The following is a 12,597-nucleotide window of genomic DNA, read 5'->3' on the forward strand; positions in this document are numbered from 1 at the left end:
TGCCACCTGAATCAAGTTAAGAGGTTGTAACGCCTGAACCTCTCGATGGATCTCTGGTGACAACCCAAAGATGAAGCAGCTTAACAAGAAAAAAGGAGGTAGATTGATGATTCTGTTGGCGAGTGTTTCAAACTCCGACAAATAGTTGACGGACCCTCACTGAGTGAGCTTGAAAAAGGACCTTGTGGGGTCTTTGTAATTGGACGATGCAAATCAAGCCTCCAAAGCTTGTAAGAGGCTAGGCCAAGAAGCTATTTGCCCATTTCGAGTCATCCACTAGTACCAAGCTAGTGTCAGTCTGTCCATGTAAAACAATGCTATTGTCAGGTGTTCATGATCAAGTGTGGAGTGGTAGTTGAAAAATTGGGTGATCTTGAAGATCTACCCTAAAGGATTTACCATCAAAGTGCAGTACTTTGAGTTTCATGCGATACGGGTTTACAGGCAGGGAAAGGGAGGGTGGGTTCGTCGTGGAAGAAGAAGAAAAGGAATGTTGGTTTGTTTCCAGGAAAGCCATTTTCTGGTTGGTATCGTCGAGTTTAGTGGACATTGTGTTTTGTGTGGCAGTGAGATTGAGTTAGGTGGAGGTGAGTTTGGCTATGACGTCTTCAAGGCGATCCATGTTGGACTTGGAGCGCATCGATTCGACCACTGGAGCTCAATGAAAGCACCAAATTGTTAGGAACAAGCACAATTCTCAGAAGGTAAGAAACTTTAGAGAGAAGAAGGAGAAGGCTTAATACTATTTCGATATTCATTCATTTCAATACGCCTCCTATATATAGCAAAACACAGACGCTAAATGACAAAGGCTAATAATAGAATCACAAAAGCAAATAACGACAAGCACTACTACAGATATGCAAATCCCCTAACAGAATTCTTATAATAGAATTTGGTGCCAATTCCATTAAATGTAATCCTTCAAGTGTTGAGGTGGAAAGGAGAGGAGAGAGGAATATGTTTTTTTTTATTTTTTTAATAAATATACCTTAAATTACTATAACATCCTTTACAAGAATTATGTTAAACAAAAGAGTTTGTGGGTATATTTGTCCAAAATTTTTGGAGTAGGAAGCTAACATAATTCAACTAAAAGAAAGTATGAGTATATTAACAATACCCCCACATACACATATATTCAAATTTTAGTTATACAAAATTCCTATATATCAAAGTTGAATGTGAAACCTAACTTTAGCTAGAAGTTTCTTATTTTATTTGAGTGGTGTTACCTAAAGAAAGTTTACGACAATTTATTGACATGGATTTTCAATTTCGATTTCTTGAAAAGACTTAGTAAAACTATAAAGCCAAATGACAAGATACATATTTTTTTTTAGGCAAATGTTAATTAATACTCATAAGATATTGATTAAGTAATTAAAAGAAGAAATATTTTTATTGAGATTCGTAAAATTGTATTATCTGTAATTTTTTTATGTTCTCCTATGATCTTGTTAATAAATATTTTTTTATTTTAATTCTTTAACTAATGTCCTAAATATACTAATTAGGAAGATATTTTCTTTTAAGCTCATGCATAAATGGAGATCCCTGCCGAATATTGAGATAACAAATAACAATAATGACATTGATGAGCCAATGGTCCCCTTCATTAAGAATTAACGGAGACCCTTCGACCACTGCGCTTCTGCCTAGTTATATGGCGAAGCCAAAGAGATCATATTTCAAGTCCTTTGTGGTTGATTCTCAGGTGAGGAAAATTGTGCTTTTATGGTCAAACAGGTCTCCGTCCCTTCTGCCTTGTGAATCTAGACATCAGATTTTGTTAAGCACTCTATGACTATTATTATTATCATTGTGGTGTTGGCCTTACATGAAATACCAATATTAATAAACAGTAAGAAATAGAATCTTATGTTTTTCAATGGTCAAATCTTGGTTGGGCAAAAAAAGGAAATACGTCGGATATATTTATTGCACACACCAAACTTTTTTTCGGGTTACTTAATGTTTGTACACACGTGTCGGTTTCATTTAGCATAGATACACATCTATGCATGGTTAATTTCAAAATCTTTGAGATCATGGCTTCCACTTACTTCTTTTACAACATGTATTTGTTTTTAGCAACAAGAAGACAGGCACATCAAACGGCTCCTACAATGATTGGCACCGACATGGTGTTTAACTTCAACTACTCCTTTTTAATTACAATAATTTCGCCCCTCATTTCACTGCAACGAATATACTAGTAAATGCGTATTTTTTGGACTATAGGAAATTCGGGTCCAATAAATTAGCTTTAGTTTTTTTTTTCATATTATAACCTGTGGTTTATAATAGCTTATAATTTGAACGACACGTCTTTAACAATCGTATAACTTAGTTTTACAAAATATTAATAAGTCGGTTTGAATAATATTAAATTCGATTTTTTAGATAAAATCTCATATTCAAATCATATAAATGAAAAGAAATATGATTAAAAAGAAAAAATTTACTTCAGATTTTTTAACATATATTAATCATTAACAAAACTAATAAATATTTGTTGCTAATTTTATGATGAAAAAAATTATAAGATAATCAAATAGCTCATAAACTATAATTAGAGTGTCCTATAAACATACTCAATCAATGATGTAGATTGTGTGTCTTGCTGGCTGTAATCAATCAATAGCTGTTATATACACAGGTTTGAGGAGCTCATGCGTAGGAAAGTGATTTCTAACAAGATTTTTTTTCAAACATTCTCTTATTGACCATGAAACTATCACGATATAAATGTAGAACTTCAAGATAGTGAATTAGTAGTGATGATGCCTCGTGCGTCTGTGTAAAATGTAACATGATTGAAGGGTAGGTAAGTAATTCTGTCTCTTGGGGCAGTCTCTCTGAATTGACAAAGGCAAGTTATGCCACACATTTGATGTAGGGTCTAAATAGCTGCAACATTGATTATGGAATGGGGGCACCTGCAACACTTATCTACCCTTTTCTTTTAAAGGCGTGCCCTTTCTTTTGCCTTTGCAGATTTGTAATATTTTTTTAACTCGACAAGAAAATTTTAATTGCCCACACTATACGGTAAGATACTCAAATCACTTTTTTTTTTAATAAACAGCACTATTATCTCCCACAATTGTCTTTACCTTGATTCTCCTCTTTTGCTTCTTTTTGTTGATGTTACATTCAACATTTGTATGTGTAAAGAGCAATCATATGCATCTAATAAATTTTCACTTTACAAAAAGAGGAAAAAGAGTTATCATGTGGACTATGAAGACCTCTGATATCACATTACTAATGTTTTGCCTTGAAGTCAGAGAAAGTTGGGACCATTAGCAAAATTAATTGATCCATATACTCCTGCATCAAGGAATTATATAGTTTTAGGTCATTAATATAATAGCATTAATTGGGGCAGCCCTTGAAAGCAAATAGAGAACTTAATATGTTAAACCAGGCTAGTGCAGGCTGCATATGCGTCTAATTTTAATTTGGCTAGAGCAGTTGTTGGAAGCCCCTAGTTCCTAATAATGGATTGACAATAACTCAATAATAATGAAAGGGTCGCAGTGTGTAATTTTAATTTGGCTTCAATTTGTCTTTCTAAATTTTATTTTGTGAAAAATGAGTTGGGCTATTCATGTTTAGATTTTGTTTTTAGAAAAGAATAAAGTTAGTAGATATGGGTGTGTTAATATTTTTAAAGTGATAATACAATTAAGCTGACGATAATCAATTTACATACAATTAGATTTTACATAATCTCATAAAGTAACAAGCATTACTTTTGCTTTTAGGTAATAAAATCATTATCTACATGCAAAATCAATTTTTCTTCAAAAATTATCACACGCGCTGATGACACAACTTTTTAACCACATTGGCATACTCAAACATGATTCTACGGGTTCCCAATGCTTTTGGCATGCCACAAACGCCACTGCCATAATAACTACTCAAAATTAACCAGAAAAATTGAGGCCACTAGTGTTGCCTGCCCCACTAGGCAGGTTTCTTTGTGCTCCAAATAAAAGATCTATAGATTATAAGTAGCCCAACAAAATGCTGAAGCATTGGCTGGCTGAACTGACTTAGTAGTAAAATAGCCAGGCAAAGCCATCTACCTGCTACTGGCCATGAATGATCAATTATAGAAGTGGATTTGTTCTTCCAACCATTAATTCCTCATTTATCTAATTCATATTGCATCAACCACCACTGTTTGACATTCAATTTTTTATGATGCTCGGTACAAAATTAGTTATCATGAGTCATAGCCCACAAGGAATAACTGAAGTGGTAAATGACTTTAAATTCAATTCTTATAGATCCTATATGATGTAAGGATTAAGGAGTTCAACAAATAAGAAAGAACTTCGACGGTAGTTGGTATCCCAAGTGAAAACTAGACTAACTAGTCTCACACATATTGAGACAACCTCGTACGACCAAAGCCTAAAAAAATAAATTAACAAGTCATCACCAACCCTCCTCCTGTTTTAACTTTCTAGCACCTCAATTCATAATCATTTTCAAGACTTATGATGCTGTAGGCTAAGGTTGTAGCATAGGGAATCAATGGTGGTCAGGACCATGTTGTTTGGATCTTAAGCATGTCACGTTTACACAATACACTTACCCATGAGACAAATTGGCGATATACTGTGCTTAAGTGCATATGCTTATATCAGTGAGCATCATATTGTCAACGAAGGTATATTGTTCAGTTTGACAATGAAAATTACCTTTGTCTTTTTGTGGACTTTTGAGTGAAGCTAGAGCTCGTGTCATCATTTTTATTTCAAGCAAATGCATGAAGTTTCTCGAAACTTGACCTCGCATTTTGTTATTATAATTGAAAATCATTTGGGTTGAAATCTTAAATGTGGGATTTGTACTCATGATCTATTGAAATGAAAACCAAGTTCAATATGGTAAGTACAATTAAGTTATGCAAACACGTACCATCATTTAGTGCGAATTAGTCGACACATCATTGTCTGTGCTCCAAATTCTCAATTTCCTTGCCGTCCTAAGAAGGAAAAAGTGTAGCTCAAACCAATAACTGATCAACGTTTCGGACCATGTCCTCCACAAGAAGTAAATTAGGGAACATTGGTACCAAGCAAAATGGAGAATATAAATGAAAATTCTACCCTCAATTGGCACATGATGGAAGCACGAAACAATTAATTAAAGACCAAAACTACATTGACATTAAAATATTTACACTAAAAGTCAACAAAATTAAAGCCACCAGAAGATAACATTACAAATTGACTGTACCCCACAACACAAGGGACATCATGTAACATTTCAAATAATGGGAACAAAATGGCCGTTGATACTTATTTGCAACATACAGCTCAGCTCTTCATCCCAACCAGATCTAAAATTGTAATCCTTCTTCCATGCCATTTGGATCCGCGGCTGGTTGAAAGAGAAACAATTCATTAAACTAGATCATGTGGGCATTAAAAAACACATGGGCGGAAAATTAATGAATTCTTTAATTCAAAAACAATTAAGAGGTTAACAGCTAAGAATAATACTGCAAATGCATAACAGATAACAAACTGTATTCGACTCATAATCCAAAGATTCCTGAAATACCCAAACACATGGAATTTGACAAACCTACAGGATAATGATTCTCAAATAGAGAACTGCAGTGAACAGTCCCTGTTGTTTATATAAAATATGAAAATGATGGACACTGTTGCCCGCTTATCCAATTAGATTAATTTATATAGAACATGTAGTAGGGCCAATAGGGAGACAAAAGTGTACTATGGTTTGAAAATGACTCCTTGAAAGTAGGGACACTTGTAACGATGGCTTGACTGAAGCAACCCTATGTTTTGCCAATTTTGCAGATCATACCCCTTACTGAGAGGCACTACAACACAATGTTCACGCAACTCACAGAACCGTTACAATTGTCCATTTCTATAGTTAAGAAGGTCTCGTTTTCAGTTTAGAAACAGTGAGCAAAATCTGCTCTAAAGAACAAAATCAAACAAACCAAAGAAACCAAAAGGGATGCAACCTTAAAAGAAACTTAAACTATAATTTTATAATTATCTATCAAGATTTTGACAAGCAATGGCTGGCTACTTTGGCAGATCTAGCAAATAACTACAACCCTAAAAGCTCAATATTCAACAAAACTATGATTTGAACACTAACTTCATGGTTTATTCTCTTCAACCTTGACTCTCTTCATAGCTTCAATTTTTCAAAATGGCAGGCTCTTTGAAGTAGAACTTGAAGTGAGTGACATAAAATGATCTGATGGCGCGATATCGTGAGGCAAGTTGGCCCTCTTTACAATTTTCCTCATGTTGTTCTGCAAACTCTGCTGGACTAATTGCTTCACTGCTTTCTTCTCCTCACTCATCATCTCTTCGTCCTCCTCAAAACACTCTCTTCCTCCTCCTCCTCCGTCTGGCCTCGCCGACGAAGAGCCGCAAATAGGGGCAGAGACAGCTGCACCCAAGCCATAGCTCCCAGAAACTTGCTTCCCTTTGTCCACCCTCAAAATCTCCAATATTCTTGAGGCCCTTTTCTGAGCCAATGTGGAACCCAAAAGGGACAACTCAAGCAGGGATGATGCAACCCCTGCCTCAATCATGGCCTGCTTGTCACCATAGGACTTGTGTGCCATAACCATCAAAATGTATGATGCCTTCTCCTGGCATTCCGGCGAATCAGTCCAATTCAACACATCCACCAAAATTGGGATAGAATCCGGCACCGTGCTGATCGCCTTTCTACCCTCTCGGGTGGACACTATATTGCTGAGAGTTGCAAGGGATCTTTCAGTAACCTCCATGTCCCCTATTGAGTTCACCAGAAACACTACCAAATCGGTTTCCAAAATGAATGAAACATTGCCTGGGAAGATTGAAAGATTGTACAATGCTCGGAGAGCATCTTGCTTGGCTTGGGAACTGCTCTTATCATCTAAACTCTGAAGGGTTCTAACTAAGAATGAAATTGAAGCCGAAGACCCAATCATGGGCTTGTTCGAATCCAAAGCACTCAATCCAAGGAAATTTGCAACAATTGCTTCAGAAACCGAAGAATCTAGATCATCTGGAGATTCAATAAACTTGAGCATCTTCTCAACAGACCCAATTTTCACAATAGCCGCTTTGTTCCTGTGTAAAAAAAAAAAAAACCCAAAAAAGATTAAAAAATAAATCAAACTTTTATTGTTAATCAGAGAGAAAGGCAACATCATCATGTGTAGTACTGAAAAACAGCCAGAAAACATTTAATTATACATGGGAAAATACACCCAAAACATTAAAAAAAACATGACAAAAAATTATCAAATTTTTATTGTTAATCAGAGAGTTACAACAAACAACGAAAGACAACATCATTTGTAATGCTGAAAATTAACCAAAAAACCTTTTATCCGAATAAAAAAAATTTTAAAAAATCAAGAAAAAAAATCACGGAGAGATACAGTCAAGGATATTCAACAAATTCAAGAAACAATAAAAGGCAACATCATTTGTAGTACTGAAAATTAACCGGAGAACATCTATATTTTGTATATTAATATAATAAAAAAATATTTGATACATGCAAACTGGAAATGTAAAACAGAAAAATCAAAAACTACCAAAATGAACCCGTCGTTTTAACAATTAAATGGCCAGAGAGCAATCAACGGATTTACGAGCGAAAACGACATTAAAAAAAATAAGAAAAAAAAGCCAAAAAAAAAATCAGCCGATCAAAGGCGAAGCGACGTATCAATCATTAATGAATAAGCTAACCAAAAAAAAAGAATGTTAATAGAAATTGACACCACATAATAATTCATCCCAAAAATAAAATAAAAAACGTTAACAGAAAAAACGAAACAAAAAAAAAAAGAGAAGTGAAGGAAAAGAAACCGACGCGTCGTTTCCGATGCCGAGGTTAAGCAGCGCGTAGAGCGACGCGATGAGCGAATCGACGTCGTTTAGTTCGGTTTCATCGAGCATTGCGACGAGAGGAGGAATGGCTCCTAGCATAGCGAGCGTTCCTCTTACTTCCAAATCCTCTTTCGCCAACAACCTCACTTTCGCCGCAGCTTCTCTTTTTTTCTTCGTTGAATCATCTACTTCTTCGTGCTGCTGAAGCTCCTTCACGAGGAGCTTCAGTTCTTCCAGCTTTTCTTCCTTCTTCTTCGTTTCCACGTCGGCTTCAGCCTCCGCAATGCTCAGCAGATCCGAGAGCTTCTCCGACTTCGCATTGTTCGGCTTCCTCGACGACGTCTTAGGTTTTTGCTTTTGCTGTTTCTCGCCGTCGGAGGAGGTGTTGGATCTCGCGGCGTAGCGAGAGCTGGCGCCGCAGCTGACGGCGTCAAAGATGAGGCGGCGGAAGGAGGCGGCGGTACATAGGCGGAAGGTGTGGCCGGCGACGGAGGCGGACTTGGAACGGTGGTGGTGGCCGAGGACGACGTTTTCTACGTTGTTGCGGTGGTAGTTTGCCATCCTCCGGCGACCTACATTGCATAGAGAGAGTAAACTATAGAGAGAGAAAAAATAAAAACTAGAGAGAAAGAGAATGTGTTGTGTTGTGTTTTTCTTTTTTTGTTTTGTTTTTGTTGGATAGTGGGAACTGCGAAGAAGAAGAGAGAGAAGGGACCGTTGAGTCCACGTTTTTGCCTTCTTTTCGGTATTTATAGGTGCGACCAAGTATGTGAGACGGTGTGACTCTGAGGAATCAGCATGCTTCTCGCGCACACTAACACTAATTTTTGTAACATTGGATTATTAAGATTAAATTAATTTAATTAGTCTTGTCTTTTCTTAATTTAGGAAAAAAAGTGTACCAAAAAAATTAACTGTACGGAAAAATAAAATATTAGAATGTATTTATAATGTAAATTGTAAAAGATTTTTTTTTTTTTACATTTTTGTGTAATTATTATAGATCGTGATGTAATTAATGAGTATAATTCAATTTTCCTATAATACACTAGTGTCAAGGATCGATCAAAGTTTTAACGTTTGACTAAATCTAAGATTAAGGATTAATTTTATAATAGTCCTATGATTATTATGGTTGAATATTTAATTTTTATAATAATTATTTTAAAATTAAAGTTGGACTGATAAGTGTAAGAATATACACGTTGATGTGGTATGATATTTGAATTTCAATAAAAAAAAATTGAATTCATTAGACAATTTTCCTATTTTAATATTAATTATAAAAATATATTTAGATTTGCATTTAATTATAAATTGTGATATATGGTATCATATTATTCAATTTTATTATAATTACTTTTAAAAGTTATATTTTGAATGAATTCTAATAAATAGATGATGTAGAAAATTTTAAGTTGACATGAAAATTAAAATTTAGCAAAATTATATACTTTTTTCTATTTTGAGATTGATTTAGCTTTTAATCTGATTGATTTATTTTTATTCAACAAATAGTTTTTATCGACTTTTTCATTAAATAAATGTTTTAATTTAGTTTTGTGTTTTATTTTTTTTTCTTTGTTTCACCTTTCAATTTTTATTTTTGTTCAATTATAATTAATGTTTAATAATGAATTAATTTTATTTTTTATACTATCACATAAGTGTCAAATATCTATCCATTTTATTTTACAACCACTATATTTTCCTCTTCACCAACCATACGTGTATATCCTAAATGAATGTGTTACATCACCACCCTCCATCACATCATCTAAAAAAAAACTTACTTTGGGCTAATGATAGTAACTTTGAAGTGATTGTTAAATAATCAAGTGATTGTATATAAGAAGTTAATATGTTGAAGTTAAAATTGAATTATTTAAATATTATTGAAATTTAATTCTTGATAGAAATCTTTTTTGGTAAAATTTTACATACCTCTCATGCTGAATTCTGAATTAGCATTACTCGAAAATTGATTTTTGCATCGTCAAGTTAACATCGGTTATAACAAAAATCAATGTTAAAAAATACACGGTGACATTCTTGTAAATAAGATGTCATCATTAATATCGATTTTTTCAAAAATCGATGTTAAGAAGGGGATATCAACATCGGTTTTTTAAAAACCGATGTTGTATAAGTACTGACAACATCAATTTTTAAAAAACTCATGCTACATGTGCTTAAACAAGATCGGTTTTGAAAAAAAAAACCGATGTTGATATCTCCCTCTTATTAACATCGATTTTTAAAAAATCGATGTTGTCTTTGCTTAGATAATATCGGTTTTTTTAGAGAAACCATGTTGTTGGTTTTTTATAAAAGAAAGGTTCCAACACTTAAACTCATTTTTGTATCGTTTCATTTCTCGCGACTCACATGCACTGCACCTCTCATCTCCTCCTCCTCGCGACTCTCAAGGAGTGCCATCGATTTTTGGTTGTTTTTGTGTTTGATTGTTTTTATGTTTCTGTGTATGGTCATGAAAATGCTTATTAATGGAACTTTGTACTAATGTAAGAATTCTGCCATAGTCTTAGGCTCCAAAAATAGGAACGAAATCTATCACAACCTTGTGAGTTATACATATGGTAGTAGCTTCATGTACACACTACTAGAAAATAGGCTTTGGTGGCACAGTTCTATTTCTGGTTTTAGTAAAATATCAGAGGAAATATGAGAGGAAATGTTGCGTGATTATGATTCCTCCATAATAAGAGCACTTAGCAATTTTCAATGAAATCATTGTCTATTCTGCTTGTTTTGCAGATTTATTAATTAGTGTTTTGGTTGTTTACATGGTTTTGGTTCCTAGACAAGCATGACGCATAGTCACTTTATGCATTGATTGTTTAGTGGATTTAGATAGTTTGACAAAATGTACTTAATGTCATGTTATGTTGTAATAGAATTTAGAAACGATGGATGAACATCACTAGAACTGAAAGGTAATAACTAACACAATGATGAAAATTAACAAAAAAATATAGAGGAACTGTTCAACATTGTTCATGTTATGGATCAAGTTAGAAATTTCAACATTATTCTCAAATAGGCTTTACATGACATGATATAACACTTTTATTTTCTTATATTATTTTGCTTGTTAAACGTAGTCTTACGGTGAAATTAATAGGTCATTTGCTATAAGATGAAAGAATGAACTAGAGTCTACTTGGCATCTACTAACTCTAGTGGCAACATACACTCTGTCCCATATAACCAAGATTTGGTGAGCTCAACGCTACTTCCTAGATAGACAGAACTTAGAGAGTTATATAAGCTCACTAGAAATCATTAGATGATTACTAGAACTTAGAGAGTTATATGAGCCCAGATACAACTTCTAACCTTGTTTTATTTTGACTTTGTAATTAAAGTACATTACTACTCTAATATTATCAATTTGTAATTTTTTGTGAGAAATATTGAAACATGTTGAATACATTTATGGTATATTTTGTTTATAAATATTTATAATTACTCTTGGTGCATGATATATTGATATACTTTGTTTATAACTTTTGGTGCTTGACTAATTATATGTGTTTTTTTTATATCCGTCAAAATGGGTTCCAGCCTGTGGGCCATCTCGGCCCACTGTGGGCTAGAGGTGGGCCGGGCTCAATTTTTTTAAAAAAAATCGGTATCGACAACTTTTTAGCCTGGCCCACTCAACCCGTGGGTTAGGTGAGCTCAACCCATGGGTTGGTGGGTCAGCCCATCAACCCACCAAATTTAAATAATATATTATTTTATTATTATTATTATAAATTTATAATTGTTAAGAAATTAAATTTTTATTTTGTAGCTAGTAACCCAATTGGCAATTCACATTCAGTAATAGAGCAAGCCTAAACAATAACAAAGCCCAATTGAATGAGCAATTGTTAATTTGTTAATGGTCCGCTACGCACAAACAGAACAGAGAAAAGTAGAAAACCTAAACGACAACAAGCCAACAAAAGTTACGAAACCTAAATCCCTGATAGTGCGAATTGCAAAAATTGATCTGGCGGCACCTCCACCACATGAGCCACCGTCGATTGCCCCGACCATCCTCTTCCACCTTGTTTCAGTCGTTTGTGTCGTCATTGTGGTCGACCTCCAAAACGGTAATTTCTCTCCTATTTTCATGCTTTTAATTTCTTTCCTTTTCTTTGTTAAATGTTAATTATTCTTGATGTATTGAATTTGAGTTGAATGGCTTCTAACTGTGAACCGAGTTGAATCTGAGTTTAATTTCTTTCCTTTTCTTTGTTAACTACAGTTGCATTAGATTGATGGAAATGGCTTCTGAAACTATAAATCGAGTTGACTCTGTTGATGATATTGAGTTTACGGAAGATGAGGAAGAAGCCAGGGTTGAACCTAAACCAAATGCAAAGGAGAACAAAAGTGACAATGATGAAAAAGAGAGTAAAAAAGTTAAGGTTTGCACTTCTATAGATTGAAAATATTTTACTAAAATTGGTGTGGTAGATGGTAAAGAAAAGGCAGAATGTAATGCATGTGGGCAACAATATGTAATTGGTGGGAGTAAAGTAGGTACTTCACATTTATTGCGTCATGTTAAGCTCTTATGTAAACAGAAGGTTAAATTTCATGATGTGGGTGGAATGATAATTGATCATGTTGGAAAGTTAAGATCTAGGGAAGTTGACCAAAAGTGTGTTCT

The 12,597-nt window shown here is 34.2% G+C and overlaps 1 protein-coding gene across 2 annotated transcripts; it reads right to left on the reverse strand.

Annotated features, from left to right (window-relative positions):
- Nucleotides 1-5,165: 5,165 nt before the first annotated feature.
- Nucleotides 5,166-8,620, reverse strand: LOC114383031 (U-box domain-containing protein 6-like). 2 transcript variants are annotated; one of them, XM_028342611.1, is made up of 3 exons: nt 7,894-8,620; nt 6,166-7,139; nt 5,166-5,406 (listed from the first exon to the last, which is right to left on the reverse strand). In XM_028342611.1, exons 1-2 carry the CDS (start codon nt 8,469-8,471, stop codon nt 6,215-6,217), a joined length of 1,503 nt encoding a protein of 500 aa, XP_028198412.1. In that variant the 5' UTR covers nt 8,472-8,620; the 3' UTR covers nt 5,166-5,406; nt 6,166-6,214. The 2 variants fall into 2 exon arrangements, with proteins under 2 accessions (XP_028198412.1, XP_028198411.1); XM_028342610.1 differs by lacking the exon at nt 5,166-5,406 and having other exon boundaries at nt 5,899-7,139.
- Between the last annotated feature and the right edge of the window lie 3,977 nt (nt 8,621-12,597).

Source organism: Glycine soja, chromosome 14 (assembly GCF_004193775.1).
Source record: "Glycine soja cultivar W05 chromosome 14, ASM419377v2, whole genome shotgun sequence".
Taxonomy (NCBI): domain Eukaryota; kingdom Viridiplantae; phylum Streptophyta; class Magnoliopsida; order Fabales; family Fabaceae; genus Glycine; species Glycine soja.